This window comes from Morus notabilis, unplaced genomic scaffold (assembly GCF_000414095.1).
Source record: "Morus notabilis unplaced genomic scaffold, ASM41409v2 Scaffold93, whole genome shotgun sequence".
Classification (NCBI taxonomy): domain Eukaryota; kingdom Viridiplantae; phylum Streptophyta; class Magnoliopsida; order Rosales; family Moraceae; genus Morus; species Morus notabilis.
Window position 1 is genome coordinate 647,926 of NW_010364330.1, and position 18,431 is coordinate 666,356.

The 18,431-nt window shown below is 33.9% G+C and overlaps 3 protein-coding genes across 4 annotated transcripts in view; all 3 read left to right on the plus strand.

Annotated features, from left to right (window-relative positions):
• LOC21404309 (serine/threonine-protein kinase tricorner) overlaps positions 1-2,078 on the plus strand; it is an 8,011-nt gene extending 5,933 nt beyond the window's left edge. Inside the window, exons 12-14 of the mRNA XM_024171019.1 lie at positions 678-762; positions 1,132-1,188; positions 1,374-2,078. Of these exons, the coding sequence (XP_024026787.1) occupies positions 678-762; positions 1,132-1,188; positions 1,374-1,474 (243 nt within the window). The 3' untranslated portion in view covers positions 1,475-2,078. The remainder of the gene's footprint in view (positions 1-677; positions 763-1,131; positions 1,189-1,373) is intronic.
• Positions 2,079-4,048: 1,970 nt separating this feature from the next.
• Positions 4,049-7,115, plus strand: LOC21404310 (uncharacterized protein At4g14342). The gene is made up of 4 exons (XM_010106463.2): positions 4,049-4,150; positions 4,450-4,535; positions 4,659-4,782; positions 6,766-7,115. The coding sequence occupies exons 1-4, from the start codon at positions 4,145-4,147 to the stop codon at positions 6,811-6,813; spliced, it is 264 nt and encodes an 87-aa protein (XP_010104765.1). The 5' UTR covers positions 4,049-4,144; the 3' UTR covers positions 6,814-7,115.
• A 605-nt stretch (positions 7,116-7,720) lies between these two features.
• On the plus strand, positions 7,721-9,853 carry LOC21404311 (putative pentatricopeptide repeat-containing protein At3g23330). Of its 2 annotated transcripts, XM_024171045.1 has the most exons (2): positions 7,721-8,187; positions 8,269-9,853. In XM_024171045.1, exons 1-2 carry the CDS (start codon positions 7,724-7,726, stop codon positions 9,851-9,853), a joined length of 2,049 nt encoding a protein of 682 aa, XP_024026813.1. In that variant the 5' UTR covers positions 7,721-7,723. The 2 variants fall into 2 exon arrangements, with proteins under 2 accessions (XP_024026813.1, XP_010104766.1); XM_010106464.2 differs by having other exon boundaries at positions 7,721-9,853.
• Positions 9,854-18,431: the final 8,578 nt, after the last annotated feature.

Sequence of the window (18,431 nt, forward strand, 5' to 3'; positions counted from 1 at the left end):
CCACTCAGCCCCCTTTTCTAAACGTTCTGAGAATTGTTCCCCTGTGCTGTAGCTTCCTCCTCCTTCCCTGTTCCTGCATGATATTTCTCACGTAGTCTCTTCCGCACATAGGTGAATCGTAGGGGAGGCTTATCACGTTGCTTGATCAATGTTATAACCCTTGGGTAGAACTCATCCCCAAAAGCTAGCTTGTAGGGAGAGGGTGCCCAAGTGGTTATAAACCCATATGCTAATCTCATACTTTAACAATGTGGGACTTAACCAAAATCCTAACAATCAACAAAATTTATTTTGAGCATTGGGAAAACTTCTGTTCATCTTCTTTTATTTTGATTTTTACTTAATATACTAGTTGCTATGTGCTTGCTTGCACAATTGCCTAAATATGAAAGTAGTTGGTTGATGAAGTTTTAGTATATATTTTTTTTGTTTACTTCGTAAAACAACTTCATTTCTCATAAAATGGGCAAATTTCATTAAACTCTTACCTTCTCGATTTCCTTTCTTTTTGCCCAATCATTACTACATTTTCCAAACTGTTGCTTTGACTTTCGAAGTGGATGTCTCATAAACTTAGTTGAAGTTATTTGCTTCATATGGTCTTTAGATTATGATATATAAATGTTTTCTCGTTGACTAATTGCTCGTCTGTTGTTGCTGTTATGAACTTGCTGCAGATGCTGTCATCAAAGGATATCAACTTTGTGGGATACACTTATAAAAACTTCGAAATTGTAAATGATCATCAATTACCTGGGATTGGTAATTCCTTTGCTCTTCATGTCTACATTTGTATGTAGTTTGGTTCTCAATAAGCATATTATACAAATCTAAATCTGGTTTTAGTTCTGCTTGTAAGTTGTAAAATCTTGCTGTGATTTCTACTAGATCACTGCTCATTGAACTACAGCACCATCCTAAAAACCTGAAATTTTAAAATCTAAAGCCATCAATAAAAGCAAGGTTTCTTTTACTTCTAGGATTGTTTTCATACCTGGCTTTATTATGTATGTCACAATAGGTTCTCGCTTTTTATCTTAAATTTTATTTTAAAGTCTGTCTCTGTTGTTTAATTTGCACTCTTGACAATGATCTTCCATGTTTTTCATTTATGGCTTCTACCCGATGCAGCTGAGTTGAAGAAGAAGAGCACCAAAAATAAAAGGCCTTCCATCAAAACTCTTTTTGGTAACAATTACTTGCAGCCTTTTCCCATTTTGTGTGCGTTTTATATTATTCTTTCCGTATTTTACTGGTTCATGCTTTTCATGATATTTCTCCTTGTTTCGTATCATATGGCATTTAACAACTTACTCTTATTGTTAGAGTATGTTCTCTTTTTCTAATTAACTTGATTCATGTATACTTTGCAGATGATGAGTCTGCAACAGCTACCAATCAACCTGTTCATGGGAGCTTTTTGAATTTGCTCCCTCCCCCACTAGAAGTCCCTGAGAAGAGTGAATCAGCATGAACTGCACTAATTTTCCATTTTTCCTCGTAACATCAGATTGCGGCGTAGCATCGAAACAAAGATTATTCGATGATTAACTTTAATGCTAGATTGGAAAACTTTTATGGGGGCAAAGGGCCCCGAGAAGGGAGGAGCGGATTGGGATACTATTCGCACTTGGGTCAGATACGATCTTGGTTTCTGCCAAATATTTTCTTTCGAGTATATATTCTTTGAAATTGTTGTGTATTCTTTTTGGTTTTTTTTTTTATTTTTTTTTATTTTCCCACTTCGCCAAGGTGCAAGATATCAGTGTACAATAGCCGCAAATTGTTCATGTATCTAACTTTGTTGTTAAATGTAGTAATGGTAAAAGAAAGGTTTGTGATTGTTATGAATTTGCCCCATTCTCTGGGAATTTAGTCTTCGTAGGAGGATGAAGAATGTTTGTATGCTTTTGAGAGTTTCATCTCCTCCTGGTTTAGCAGTTATATGAACTACTTTCCCTTGTGCTGTAAAAAAGGCATTCTTGTTTCATTCCCCTGTGCCAAAATCAAGTACACAGGTAATCCTACGTGGACCACTGGTCAGTGAGTAAGGTGGTAACGTTACATGGAATTCTAGTCATTTGATAGGGTGGTAAGGATGTTTGTTCGGCTTAATAAGATCTTGATTTCGATTCAATCTAATCATGTGAATGATTTACTTAGTGAAGGATTCTACTTTTTCCGGGATTCGATGATTTTCATGGTTCTTATCTTTATATTAAAGAAGAGTTTGATCAAATACTTTATTTCTATACTAGTTGATCCTGATTTGACATTAGAAATATATTGATTTTGCAACAATAACACTTTTTGTATGAAATATTTGATGCAATCCATTAAGTTTCCTTATGAATGATATTACTTTGTATGATACCAAAATAAATAAATAGTTTCGATCACCAAGGTGAATATAGCTAATATCAAAAATCAACTTGTGATACTGATGTAGCGAAAGTGTAAGACAGCTCGTAATTCGTTGATTCGGGAAGAATACTGGAAAACGAGTGTGACTGTTTTGTTGATTTAAAGAACACCGAAAAACAAGCAAAGGGAGATAACAATCTCTTAAAGGGACGTTTGGTTCATGGATTTAAAATCATGATTCAAAACTATTCTCGTTTTATGTGTATTTTTTGTGAGATAAAATACTGTAGCGAATCATGAACCATGATTCGAATCATGACACGAATACGCCTTTCAAACGTTAATTAAAATTATATTAATCCATCAACAAAAAAATAAAAGTGTAACTAGTCCTCTTTAAATAGAGAATTTTGAAATTGAAATTAAAAGAATCTAACCCTATCTAAAATTAGAATTCAAATTAAAGGTTCTTATATGTAGAATTTAAATTAAAGAATCTTACCCTATTTTAAATTTGATTGTTATAATACAACTGTCAATGGTTCTTTTTTGGCTGCATCAGAAACTTATATTGAAACTTAGCAGTCTCAATTTAAAATATGAGTTGCGTAGTGAATGTTACCTACAAATTAAAGATAGTAACTTTTTTTTTTATTATTAGTTAAATGTGGATGAATTAAATTTAATGCATGGGAACCAAGATAGTGCATCTAATGTTAGTATGATTTCGAAAACATATAAATATATCCTGGCGAGATTATAATAGAAACTTGTAGTTATAGTTAATGGAAATTTATATATTCATACTCTGTCGTTTAAGTTTATTTAAGAAATATACCATGCACTTTGAGTTTTTCATTTATAAAGTGCGAATTGGAAATTCCAATAGAATGTATATTCTATGTTCGAAAAATGCTTGATTTAAATGACACTGCTTATTGCTATTTTTAGGATGTTGTATAAATTCTCTCCAAATTTAGGTCTATTGACTTCAAAACCATAGCAACTTTTCCCCTTCGTCACATAAATGCATAGAAAAATTGACGTGACACTAAATTTAAAGGACACATTTTATATATTTTTCTACAAACTTAGGTCAATTTTTTTAATTTTTGCCCCCCTAAAATTGAAAAATTGCAGTCCTCTCTTAAAAGAGGACGAAATAAGATAAGTAGCATAAGTCAGGGTCAAAATTAAATTTAACAATATTTACCCAAAAAAAATTAAAACTAACAATAGTAACAACAAATAAAAAAGAAAACATTTGGTGCCTATAAATTTTAGAGTCATTCTTAGTTTATCCTCTTAAATTTTAAATACTCTCACCTTATCTCCTGAACTTTAAATTATTCTCACTTAACTATTTTTGTTGTAATTACTGTTAAAATTATACAGAAAAAGATGAAGTTAAGTGTAATCATGTAGTTTTTATCTATTTCTTTTTAACAGAAATTTAAATAATTATGTTATTCTCTTTTTTATATGTTTTTAACAAAAATTGTTATAAAAGAGATTAAATAAAAATAATTTAAAATTTAAAAGATAAAATAAAATATTTAAAATTTAAAAGGTAAACTGACAAACCCTAAAATTAAGGGCCATCAGAATAATAATCCAAAAGAAAAAAAATCCTTTATTCAAAAAAAAAAAAAAATCCTCAATTTTGGTCCAGCCTATATCTGTCGCACTTGAAAAGAGTTGTATTTTAAGCTTGCCTCTCTCTCTCTCTCTCTCTCTCTCTCTCTCTCTCTGATTCGCTTCGTATTCTCAGCAGACAAACATGCAGGTAATTCTTCCCTTCCGCGACTCCAATCTTTCTTTCGTTCATTTTCAGTATCTTTGTCATATATGTAACCCTACACTTTTGAAGAGTAAAGCCAAATTAAAACCCTAGACTAGACTACAATTCAATTTTCTTCCTCGTAATTCCACGAATTTCTCGAACACCCCTGCAATCCGTTTGTTTCCTAGGAAAATGAAATAAAACAAAGGAAATCCCACTCACAATTCATTCCGATCGATCTCAATTTTGCTTGTTTACCCGCTCAATTTTTATTTTTATTTTTTTTTGTTGGTTTGGTGCAGGCCAGTGACAGGTTTAACATCAATTCCCAGCTTGAGCACCTACAAGCCAAATATGTAGGAACTGGGCATGCCGATTTGAACAGATTGTGAGCTTTTTTCTTTCCCTTTTCACCTCTTTTCTTTTGTTTATTTTCCTGTGTTATTTTGTTATTCTCAGATTCTTGAATGAAAATCTGTATAAATGATTTTTAATTTTTTGGATTTTGTAGTGAATGGGCAGTGAACATTCAGCGTGATAGCTACGCCTCCTATATTGGGCATTACCCACTTTTGGCATACTTTGCTATTGCTGAAAATGAATCAATTGGAAGGGAACGCTACAACTTTATGCAGGTTCTCTCTCTTTCTCTTGCTTTGTGGTTTCTCTTTGGCTGTGTTTTCTCTGGTTTTTGGCTATAGTTACAGATTTAATTCCATTCTATAGGTGGTATATATCTGAATTGAATATGCAATATTCATGCTTTACTATTATCACCATACGGTATAGAGAATTATGTGGTAGGGCATGAAAATTCATACAAATAACAAAAACATGTTACCTATGTTATCATGAATGTTGCACCTATCCCCGAGGTTGACTAGAGATGTCAATCATGCCGTGTCGTGCCGGGCCCGGCCCATGATCTCCTAGGTCCATGCGTGCTTCATGTCATGCTTGGCCTGGCCATTGAAACTTCGTGCCGTGCTTGTGCCAGCCCAAGATTCAAAATCATAGGCCCGGCTCGGCCCATAGGCTTAAGCCCACATGTGCTTGTGCCCGTGCCGTGCTTGTGCCTTTATCGTGCTTGGTACAATAGATCTTTAGGCCGGCCCATTGAACCATTGAGTCACCTAAAATTATTTTTTTAATAGTTTCAAATAAAAATATAATTTTATATGCTATTACTAAGAAAAAAAAAGCAAAAGCAATAAGCATAACCATTGTAATTTGCAATAAACATTGTAATTTGCAATAAACATACTCATTACCAACGGCTATAATTTATCAAGGAATGCTATATTAATTTATTAATATATCAAGGGTGCATTTTATCAAGATATGATATAATTAATGATTTATAATAATTTTTTTGATTGTTGCCATTGTTAAAATGATGAAAATTAATGCAAATTATTTGATTTTTTTAAGGTCAAATGAATTAATTTTAATTTGTTTATGCAAATATATAATTTTTTTAATTATTTAAAAATATGTAAATTGTAACAATAACGTAAAATTATTTAAAAATAATAATAATATTCGTCGTGTTGGCCTGTCATGCTCGATGGGCCGGGCCGTGCTCGTGTTGTGCTCGTGCTATGTTGTGCTAGACACACGTGCTTAAAACTATGAGCCCGGCATGGCCCACCACCTTGTGTCTTGCTTAGCATGGCCCATAAAAATCTCGTGCCGTGTCGTGCCTGACCCAAAATTTTTCGTGTCGTGCCATCGTGCTCGATGGGTGGTCCGGCCTAATTGACATCCCTTTGACACATTTGTAGAACTGAGGGGATAGGTGGATGATTACTATAAGGCCGTGAGACGTAGTATTTTGATAAAACGAATCGGAGATTTTTGTTATTATTCCTTTGCAAAATTGGTTACATTTTATGGGCAGTAGATATCTGTTTAAACAAGGCTTCTCATCTCCTTGTTTATATTATGCCTGCGTTGTTATGCTTCTCCCATGTTTCAGATGAATTTAGTTGAGAAGCACTGCATATCAACTTGTTACAAACATTTGAACTATAACTTAAAAAAGTTCTTAGCTTTGCATTTTATGCCGTTGTGAGTTCTATAGCAAAATTACATCTCCATTGGCGCCGTATCCCTTTTGTGAAAATTGCTTTTTTCTTTTCCCTTTAACTCTTTCTTCTTTCTTTTTTTTATTTTTTATTTTTTTTTGAGCTAACAATTCTCCTCAGCGAGCTTATAAGATTAGATCATAATGTATTTAAACGTAACCAAATGCTTATTCATTAAAAAAAAATGTCTATTTTCTGAAAATGAACATAAGCAGGAGAGTTATGGCTAAGATCTGAAGAATTTCACATAGCACATTAGATGATGCTTAGTTCAACTACACTGAATAAAGATCTTAACAAAACTTCCTCTTGGATTGTGCTGATGATTGGTTAAGAGAATTATCACAATTTTTGCTTTTCTAATGAATGAACCTCTTGCTTGTCTCTACTACAGTTATTTATGGCTGATGGAGAATTTTGTTGGAGTCTTATACTTCAAAGATACCTGATTTCATGACTGTTTAGTGACTTTTGTATAGAGATATACTTCATGGGAATGTATAATTATTTTGTTCTCTTTGTGTTGTGCAGAAAATGCTTTTGCCATGTGGACTTCCCCCTGAACGAGAGGACGATTGAGAATTGCGGTTGAGAGTCTTGAGACATCAAGCTAAACATTTCATTCTCTGGCCTTCTTCAGTCTTTACAGTTTCCATCAGGATATCTTGTGTATCTCTTTCGATTTAGGCAGTGGTTGTGTGTGACAGTTAGATTTGAAAAGCCAAGATTAATGTCTCAAACATGGATTTAGATCATTAGTTTTTAGTTTTCAATACATCAACTCTTAGTTCTATTTTATTTTATTTCATTTTCTTTGGTTTCTTTCTCAAGTCATGTTTACTCAACTTATCATCATCCAATTCAAAGTTAAGATTTTGTTCTCCTGTAGGATGAACGATCCGTCCTCTATCCATTATCAGTTGTTTTAACCCGAATGTCTTCACATTGAGAGTCATTTTTTTCTGTATCATTCTACATATCAGGAATTTGTTTCATCAAAAGAAGATAAATGTTAAAAAAGGCAGATCAACAGAACACACACAAAAGAGAAGTAGGAGAGGGGAAGAGTTGGGATACTCGATAACATGATACTTGCTTTGCCAATCTAAATCCATTAACCTTCTTTGTCTATTACATATTTTCAATTATGCAGAACATATATTATTAAGAATTTTTCTTAATTTTTATTTATTAGGAGTTTCTTTGGTAGGCTTAATCTACTGTAGTGTTAGTTTTTAATGATAATGTCAAAATCACACCAAATTAGAAAAATATACAAAATAGATAATTTTTCAGTTAAAAATAAAAAATTATTGATAGTTTTTTTTTTTTTTTTTTTTTTGAAAATAGAGCTCCATATTTATTTCCTCTCCGATCCCATAACTTTTCATGTTGGCATTCCTTCCCAAACTCCCATCCAACACAAGCACTATAAATAGTCCATGCTTCAAAATCTCTTTTCCCTCGTCAACAGCTTCTTCTTCAACACATGTCTTCTTCAACCCAAGAACTGCTCAACAAACTTCTGAAGAACCCAATCGCCATCAAATCAAATCTCCAAGCCAAACAACTCCACGCCCAGATTCTCAAAACCACAACAAACCCATCTCCCTCCCAAATCTCCTCTCTTCTCTCTCTCTACTCAAACTTCACCAACCTCTTCCGCTACTCACTTCTTCTCTTCCAAACCCTCCACTCTCCCCCACCTCTTGCTTGGAAATCCATCATCAGATCCTACACTTCCCATGGCCTTTTCCTCCAATCCGTCACTTCTTTCGTCCGAATGAGAGCTTTTCAAATATACCCAGATCATAATATCTTTCCATCGGTGGTAAAATCTTGTGCCATGATCAAGGACTTGAGGTTGGGAGAATCCGTACATGGGTCAATAATTAGGTACGGAATGGACTCGGATTTGTATACCTGCAATGCGTTGATGAGCATGTATTCAAAGTTTCAGAGCTTGGATAATGAGCACCAGTTGTTTGATGAAACGCCTCAAGGAAAGGAAATGCACAAAATGGAAGTTAAAAGAGTTGTGCAGATTAATAGTGTGAGAAAAGTCTTTGATATGATGCCTTATAAGGATATTGTTTCATGGAATACTGTGATTGCGGGGAATGCACAGAACGGGATGTATGAAGAGGCTTTGTCTATGCTTAGAGAGATGGGGAATGACAACATGAAGCCTGATGCTTACACTTTGTCCAGTGTTCTTCCTATATTTGCGCAGTATGTGGACATAATCAAGGGTAAGGAGATTCACGGGTATGCCATAAGAAATGGGTTTCATGTGGATGTGTTCATTGGAAGTAGCTTAATTGACATGTACGCAAAGTGTACTACAACGGAAGATTCGCTTCGAGTATTTGATTTTTTATCCTGTCATGATGCCGTTGCGTGGAACTCTATCATTGCGGGATGTGTGCAGAACGGAATGTTTGATGAAGGTCTAAGATTCTTCCGGCAGATGTTGGTGGCTAAAATTAAGCCGATGCAGGTTACCTTTTCTAGCATCATGCCAGCTTGTGCCCATTTGACAACTCTCCATTTGGGCAAGCAACTCCATGGATACATAATCAGGTCAAGGTTTGATGATAATGTGTACATCGCAAGCTCGCTAGTGGACATGTACTCCAAATGTGGGAACATTAGGATAGCTAGGTGGATTTTCGATAGAATAGAGACGCATGACATAGTGTCCTGGACAGCAATCATCATGGGATGTGCTTTCAATGGTTATGCCTATGATGCCATTTCCTTATTCGAGCGGATGGAAGTGGAGGGAACAAAACCTTGTTATGTGACGTTCATAGCTGTATTGACTGCCTGCAGTCATGCGGGGTTGATTGATAAAGCATGGGAATATTTAAATTCCATGACCCTAAGATTCGGTATTGCTCCTGGATTGGAGCACTATGCTGCTGTTGCAGACCTTCTCGGTCGAGCTGGAAGGTTGGAGGAAGCTTATAATCTTATCTCCAACATGAGTATAGAACCAACAGGAAGTGTATGGTTAACAATCTTAGCTGGTTGTAGAGTTCATAAGAACGTTGAATTGGCCGCAAAGGTTGCTGAGAAAATATTCACGGTTGATCCTGGGAACATGGGTGCATATGTGATTTTGTCGAACATTTATGCTGCCGCTAGGAGATGGAAAGATGTAGCAAGATTGAGAGTCTCTATGAAGAAAAGGGGAATGAGAAAGAAGCCAGCCTGCAGCTGGATTGAAGTTGGAAACAAGGTGCACGCCTTTGTGGCGGGTGATGAATCACACCCATTCTATGACAGAATAAATGAGACTCTGAAAGTTCTCTTGGAAAAGATGGAACGGGAAGGATATGTGCCCGACACAAATGAGGTTCTCCATGATGTGGACGAGGAGCAGAAGAAGGCATTGTTGTCTGGCCACAGTGAACGACTCGCCATTGCGTTTGGCATTCTCAGCACTCCTGCTGGTACACCAATTCGGATAACGAAGAACATCCGAGTCTGTGTGGATTGTCACACGGCAATAAAATTTATCTCAAAAATTGTAGGTAGAGAGATAATTGTTAGGGACAATAGCCGGTTTCACCATTTCAATGGTGGTCAGTGCTCTTGTGGAGATTATTGGTGATGACAAAACAAACTACGTCGACTTTGTTAAACATAATATTCATCACCATTTCATAGGACCTTTCGATATGGTGATTATCAGATGGACACATTGACGAAAGATGGAATATTACTCATGCAGTTTCCTGGTTGAACTTCCAGTAACCAAGGTGGAAAAGAATGATGTTTCAAGTATCAAAAGCCTTTGTCCTCCTTATGGGCATCTCATTTGTGCACTTTTGATGCATAGAAGGCATCTTAACTAGGGTAAAGAATAATGTGCCGGTCACAAAAGCCAGGACACAAGTTCCAGACTATATGACGAATTATGGACAATTAATCCAGAGAAGGTTTAACAAAATGCCTACGAGTGACCACCAATGGGGTGGTGCGGCAGTAAAAGTTTTTTTTTCTTCTCCGCCCAAGATATCCCCAGGTTCTATTCGAATGGTGGTGCGGCAGTAAAAGTTTTTTTTTTCTTCTTCTCCGCCCAAGATATCCCCAGGTTCTATTCGAATGGTGGTGCGGCAGTAAAAGTTTTTTTTTTCTTCTTCTCCACCCAAGATATCCCCAGGTTCTATTCGTGGTAGACTCAGTACAGAAGGTCTTAATTCGGTCAATAGGTTGTCAAGACACATCCTTCTAATAGAATTTGGTTAGATCCTTTTCCGTTCCACTTGTGGGCTCTGAGATTTATTTGACACACAATCGATAACTTGTGGGCTCTGAGATTTATTTGACACAATCGAGATATGGGGTAAGACGACACCAATAATTCTATTATTGAAAAAAAAAAAAGAGGAGCAAAAAACCCCTCACGAATGTGAATCAGCAGTAGTGCACAAGGCACTTGCCTAACTTTGGTCTTTTTTGAGTATCAAATTCTCATGTATATTCCGTGCATGATCTTCTCCATGTGCATGTTGAGCTCCTTTGGATGATTGTTGCATGTAACATGTCTCTTAACTGGGGTTTGCAGTTTGCAGGGTGGCCATAACATTGAGGCAGGATCCTTGTACAGCAGAAATTATATGAGCAATAATAATAGCTGTTATGGCCCCTTTGAAAACAATGACTCCCCAATGGGTAATGTTGTCGTTCAATTTCAAAAGCATACTTCATTTTCAGAACTGAATAAAGCAATTCAATATTCTTGGTATGTTTTTTTATTTTTTATTTTATTTTATAATTTTTTGGCCCTCACTATATTCTTATGTTATTGAAAATGTCCATCAGTTAAGTTGTTAAAATCACTTGGGTGTTGATTTTGTAGTGGTGTAATTGAGTCACGTTTTAAGTAGAATTAGAGCCCGTTTAGTTCGCTGATTCGAGTTTTTAATTCGAGTTGAGATGTGATTTTATGTGAGAGCTTTTTACTGTAGCAAAAAAGTTAGATGTGATTGTTTGTGAGAGCTTTTTACTGTAGCAAAACTCGAATTCTAAACTCGAATTAGCGAAATGAACGGGGCCTTAATTCATGTCCTTTTCGTTCTGTTGGTAGACCTATATATTTTTACTACATACGAAAGGGACGGGAAACAAGATGACACTATCTTTTTTTATTCGTCAGGAAAAAAATTCAATCAATTGCATCAAAGTGCATGACATTGGTTCAAGATGCTCATTCTGCCATGGTGAAGGGGGATTATGGGCAAGGAAGAAGGTTAACTCTCGTTGTGAAATATATAGTGGTTTTTTCCTAATCGTGAAATTATGTAGTTTATTGCCAGTAATATAGTATTGTATTTGCCTAATACCGTTTAGTCTAGTGGCACTGGGACTTTAGGTAAAGTGAGATTTTGAAAGGATGTTACAAATTCAATCCGGCCTTGTACAAAATAAAGTCGCGTATTTACACAAAATACAATCGAAATTTTGTGAAAATGGCCATTAACTTCAATTAGAAGCTTTGCAGCAGCCAAAAAAGGGATATACTTATCAGTTGAAAGCTTAAAAGCATGACTACGCGTGATTGATTTCTAGCAGCAGATTTTTGTTTTGTTTTTTTTTTTTAATCTGAAGCATTTCAAAGTTAAAAAAGCTTTTCCAACCAAAATGAAAAAATGTAAAAGAAGAAAAAGGTTGCACAAATGTTTTTTCTCTCTTTTTTTTTTTTTTTTTTTTTTTTTTAAATATAATTAGAAAGTACTTTCATAAAGAAAAGATAGATAAGCTTTTAAGAGATTAATGGACAAGGATATTTTTTTCCACCAACTTAATCAGAAAATATCTTCTGGTACAAGGAAATGTTATCCTGTCAACTTCAGGAAATCTCTTTTCTCCTCAAGATGACTTTTAAAGTTCAGTGGCCCATTTTTTTGTTACAAAATTAAACCCACCATTTTCAAAATCCAACATTGCATGAGACGTGGCTTGAGTTTGCAGAATGTGTCCCATAAACAACAAACCTTCATGGGGTCATTCCGTTGGGAATATATATATATATATATATATATATATATATATATATATATATCCATGGATCCCAACTTTTAATCATAGTGGGTTTCATAATCCAACAGGTAACATGGTACACAAGGTACGTATTGAGCGTATTTCTAAATAATGATGCGGCTTTATTCGAGTTGAGAACTTGAATTTAAAAGTGAATTCATGTAAAAAAAACACTGTAGTAAAAAATTTTTTTTTTTTAAATTTTTATGAAAGAAAATACTATAGTAAAAACTTAAGTTGTGATTTGAACTAGCAAAATAAATGGGGAGATGTCCTTTTTTTTTCTTATTAAGGTGCCTTCTAGCTATACTTTCACATCACACGTGAAAGGAGAAATTTTACAAGACTGTTTTACTCTGCTGGGAGAAGAATTTATGGCATTAGTGCTGCGAGTTTGATATACTTCTAAATCTTAAAGGGTTTAAACATTGATGTAGTGAATTATGAGAGAGAAGCCTTGGACAATAAAATTATGATATAAAATGACATACCTGTGAACTGTCATTGATGTTGTGAATTAGACTCCGACACCATAGAACGACACACTAGAATTGCACATGATTATCAATTTCCTCCAAATGCGTATATAATTTTGTAACCTAAGTTAGTGCATGATGCTTGGTGAATTTATTTATTTATTATTAAGAACTAGTTGAGACTATATGCTATGCATGTGAGGGTAATTCTGTAAGTTTGATCTTTGTATTAAGTTTTGATTATTGTGTTATTATTTATGTTTTTTAATAATATAAATCTTTGTTGTTATTTAAGAATAACTTTTAAAATAATAAGGATTTCACAACGGAAAAAATTAAACGGGCTCTTTTGAAAAATTATATTTCAATGCGAACATGAAGATGAGAAACAATTTAATAAAAGTACATCGAAAAAGGACTACACTATAGAGATATTTTTAAAAAAATACAAATAAGGAAATAAGCAAGAATGTATAACGGGAAAAAATGATAAGATTAAATGAGGGTAAGAGAAAAAACAAAAATAAGGGGCTAAAGAAGCAAATAAAAAATGTGAGGAGGATCCAAAAAAACAAAAGAAAGAAAAGCGAAAAATGTTAAAAAAGAAAATGTATAGTTGTCAAAAATGATAAGATTAAAATGAGAGGAAAAATAAAAATGAGGGACCGAAGAAGGAGAAAGAAAAAGGAAAGTGGACCTTAAAAAACAAAAGGAAGAAAAGCAAAAAAAAAAAAAAAAAAAAAATATATATATATAATAAATGAGGGACTAAAATGATAATATTAAATAAAGGTGAGGGAGAAATAAAAATAAGGGACTAAAGAGGCAAACAAAAAAGGAGGGGGGACCCAAAAATAAATAAAAGGAAGAGAAACATAGAAAAAAATAAAATGAGAGACTAAAATGATAAGATTATGTAAGGATAAGAGGAAAAATAAAAATAACGGACTAAAAAAGTAAGTAATAAAGAAGAGGGACAAAAAAAATATGAAAGAGAAGCAAAAAAAAAGTCAAAAAAGGTGTAAAAGGGACTAAAATGATAATAAGATTAAATGAGATAAAATATAGGGACTAAAATGGTAATAAGATCATGTAAAGGTGAGAGGAAAAACAAAAATTAGGGATTAAAGGAGGAAATAAAGGAAGAAGGGGACCCAAAAACAAAGAAGAAGAGCGGAAAAAAGGGACGAAACGTTTCTCTCCCAATCCACTTAGGGACAAAACGTTTCGTCCCTCCCTAATGCGGACAAAACCACGAGAGCGTCATTGACTTTTAAGTATTGTATAGATAAAGAGCCTGCTATCATGAAATAATTAAAATATGTTGTACAATAACAGTTTTAATAGTTTGAAGAGAATTCTCCAACCAATTTAAGAGAATTCTAAAAATAATATAAGAGGCCAGCCTTGAGTACGCTTGGTAGCTCCATTAGTCCCCGTATATTTACTAGTTGAACTCCACGTGCATAGCACGTGGGAGTAATTCATGTGTTAAATTTTACTTAATGTGTTATTAGTAAAAGTATAAAAGATGTCAGTATAAAATCTCAAAAAGAAACCAAAATGCAAAAAAGTGGACTAAAATGTAGAAATAAATGAGTTTTAGGGTAAAAAGGACCAAAATAAAAAAAATAAAATTTCAAGATAAAAATTTTAAAAAATGTATCAAAAAAGGACTAAAGTGATGGAAGTAAATAAGTTTTAGGGTAAAAGGAACCAAAATGGAAAAAAAAAAACAATAAAATTTCAGGCAAAAATAAAAAAAAAGTTAGAAAATGACTAAAAAGAAGAAATAAATAAATTTTAGGACAAAATAGATGTACACGAAAAAAAGATAAAGTTTCAGGAAAAAAATAAAAATAAGGGTAAAAAATGAATTAAAACGAAGAATAAATAAGTTTTAGGGTAAAAGAAACCATAACAAGAAAGAATAACATTTCATGACTAAAATAACAAAGGTAAAAAAATGACTAAAATGAATAAATAAATAAATTTTAGGGCAAAAAAAATAGAGTTCCAGTGGAAAAGTAAAAAAAAAAATTTAAAATGAAGAAATAAATAAATTTTAAGGACACCACCGGAAAGAAATACTTAAATAAGACAACATCTGTAAAAAAAAAATTAATTTAGATAAATGAAAAAAAAAGTTTAAAAGAAAGGTAAGAACAAAAATATAAAAGTCCAGGGAAAAAAGCTAAAGTAAAAAAGGGAAGAGGGAAGGAAATAAACCATCACAAGCAAAAAACAAACAAAAATAAAACAACTCTAAATAAAAAATAAAAAATAAAAAACGAACGTTTCAACCAAAAATAACAAAAAGTTTGAAATAAGGGTAATAACGAAAATATAAAATTCTGTTGAAAAAAGATAAAGTAAAAAAGAAAAGAGGGAAAGAAAAAAAAACCATCACAAGCCAAAAAAAAAAAAAAGGAAAAAAAAACCTCAACCAAAACACACGTTTCAACCATAATGTGAATAAATACTGTTCAACAGTATTTCGACCAAAATGCACAGTTGAATAAATATTCTTCAAGTGAACAGTATTTTGACCAAAACGCACAGTTTTGGTTGAAATACTGTTCACTGAACAATATTTTCACTGTTCAGTTTTTTTTAATGGTTTTTCTTTTTTCCTCCTCTTTTTCTTTTTCTCTTTTCCTTACAATTTTATATTTTTTCGATGATGGCCTTCTTTTTAATCTTTTTCCTTCATTGACCTTTTTTTGTTTTTTTTTTGCAAATGTTAGCCTAGTTAAATATTTCTTTTCAGCGGTGCCCTAAGGAACCAAAACCAAATAAAAACAAAACTTCAGGACCAAAATAATAAAAAATAAAAATAACTAAAATGAAGGAAAATTTATTGGTCGTGTTTGAAATTGATCTCGTTTTTAGTTTTCATGTTTTCCTAAAAAAAAAGAAAAAACGTTTTTAAAACGGCGTTTGGCGTAATAAAGATAAAAACGGAAATAAAAATGATTTTTTAGTTTAGTGTAAAATGAGAGAGAAATGAGAAGTGCCGGTTTGTTTTCATTTTTGAAAACGTTTTTCACGTTTTTTGAGGATAAAAAATTAAAACGGAGAGGAAAAAACGCATTTGGTGTAACAGTTTATCAAAATTGAAAACAAAAACGTTTTTGTCCTTTTTCCAAAATCTGAAAATGACTTAAGATCGTTTTCGTTTTCTCCGTTTTCATTTTCTCTCTTCTCTGAATTTTTTTTTCTGCCTGAATTTTTTTTCTGCCCTTGACCAGTGAACTCTGGAGCCTAGATCTGCTCCGTTTCCTTCTCGCCTGACTTGCGCCGTTTGCTTCTCGGCCGAGCTCTTCCGTTCTCTTCTCGGCCGAGCTACTCTGTTCTCTTCTCGCCTGATTCGTTTTTTCCGTTTTCATTTTCTCTCTTCTCTGAAATTTTTTCTTGCCCTTGACCAGTGAATTCTTCTACCTAGATTTGCTCCGTTTCCTGCCCGATATGCTCCGTTCTCGTCCGAGCTCCTCTGGTATCTTCTTGCCCGATCTGCTCCGTTCTTGTCTCGCCCTCTTCTCCGATCTCTGATTGTCTACGCAGCCCTTACTCTTCCAAATCAACCAACTCGTCACCGCCCCAACTCCCCCAAATCAACCGAGGTTGGTATTTTTTCTGATTTGCTAATGATTTGGTTGAGTATTGTCAGTTGGGTTGGTTGGAGTATTGTTGATGGTTTTTAGAGGTTCTGATTTGCTGAGTTTAGGTTGTATGCCGTGTTTCTGGTTTTTTTTTTTTTTTTTTTTTTTTTTTTTTTTTGTTGATATGTGTGTTCTGAGTTTTATGTGTGATGTGTTTTGTTTCCTAACAAAGTTCGTTTTCTAAGTTTAACAAGCCAATCTAGAGAAAGAAAGAAAGAAAGGCAGAAAGAAAGAAAGAAAATCAAGCTCCAGTTCGTTTACGAGCTTCGTATGTCTTTAATATAGTGATTTAAGGGTTTAGGTTTGATTTATAATCGAGAGTGATCGAACTATGGGTGGTTCTTTTTTTATTTTTGTTAAGGGAATATGGGTGGTGTTTTAGGTTTGATTTTGATTTTGATTTGTAAATAAAAGTATTGTTTATTGATTTACAGATCTAAATGATTGAAATACTTCAGCAATTTGGTTTTTTTCTTGATGTTTGTAAACCTGAGGAGAAATATGATGAAAGCAGATCTAAGCTTTAGGATTTAGAAGGTTTTATGATAATTTTGGTGGTTTTGTGATAATTTTCTAATTTAGGGTTATTTTGTGATATTAATTTATTTTAGGAGATTACCAGGTATTTTAAGCTTTGGTTAGTGTTAAAATGTAGGAGAAACTTTGGCAAAATTTTTAAAAATGGTTTGGAGGGGTTTAGAGGCCATTTGGGCCGTTTTGGGGTGGTTGGGCGCACCATGCTACATGTTGTGGGCGCCCAGCATGCTGCAGCAGCCCCTGCGAGTGCACCAGTAGGGCACTGGTAGCCCCTGGGAGCGTTCCAGTGGGGCGCTGGCAGCCCCTGGGAGCGTACCAATGGGGCGCTGTGTGTGTATGTGTCTATATATTCGTGTGTGTGTGTGTATCTATGTATTCGTGTGTGTGTGTGGCTATATACTTTACAATTTGTGATTTATTTTAATGATGAATGGAAGTGTTATTCCTAAGTGGCTAGCTTGGCGAGCACCACTCGTCTTCAAACGCCTTCTCTCGAAAGCTCACAAAATCTTCTCTCAAAGAACAAAATCGATGAACGCTATATCTCTTCAACTTGTGCACTCCGTACTTTATCAGAATTGCAGTCCATCAGTAGATTCCTTGTGCAGCAACCTTTTATAAACTGATCTTAATTCAAAATCAGAATCTGTAGTTACAGATAAGACATTTATCAGTTTAAAATTCAAAGCACGTAATATGCTTCGCATATTCCAGTTTCATTTTCCTTGACCCAGATTCTCAGCACTCCAATATCTTTTTAGATGATATCTTGATCTTCAAAACAAATTCATCATGAAATACGGTTTTGAATAAACCTCTTATTCAAACTAAAACAAAATCTATAACAGATATTTGTTTCAATTTCAAATCTTGGTTTAAATCAAAATAGCAACACAATCTTGATCTTCTCCACGAAATCCTCAGAGCCTTATCTTAATTCAAAACGGTGAGGCTGATTTCTTCTATTTGAACGAACCCAAAAATTGATCTTTTTCTATTCGAATGAACCCAACGAATTCGAGAAACTAACTGCAGATTTTGTCAAAACGCACAGCATTACTTAAGGAACCAAACGACTCAAACAAAAGTTGTACGACACTTCTGTAGCAACTAATATACTACTTTCAAAACGTAAGTTTTTCTTGACACTTTTAAAATAAACAATCCAAACATGAAGCCCAACTAAGCCAACCAAAGTCCAAAACATAAAAAGAGAGCCAAAACGACTCACACGACTCAACAGATTCCAAAATGGAAATGAAAATGTTTTCATTTTCATTTTCATACAGAAAACAAAATCATTTTTGGAACGAATTCCAAACGCACACGAACATTTTTTATTTTCATTTTCTCCTTTCTCGAGCAGAGAGAGAGAAAGAGAGACATTAATGAGTTTTTTTACACTGAAAATAATCTTTTGATAAAACTACCAAACGTATTTTTAAAAATGATTTCTGTCTGAGATTAAAAA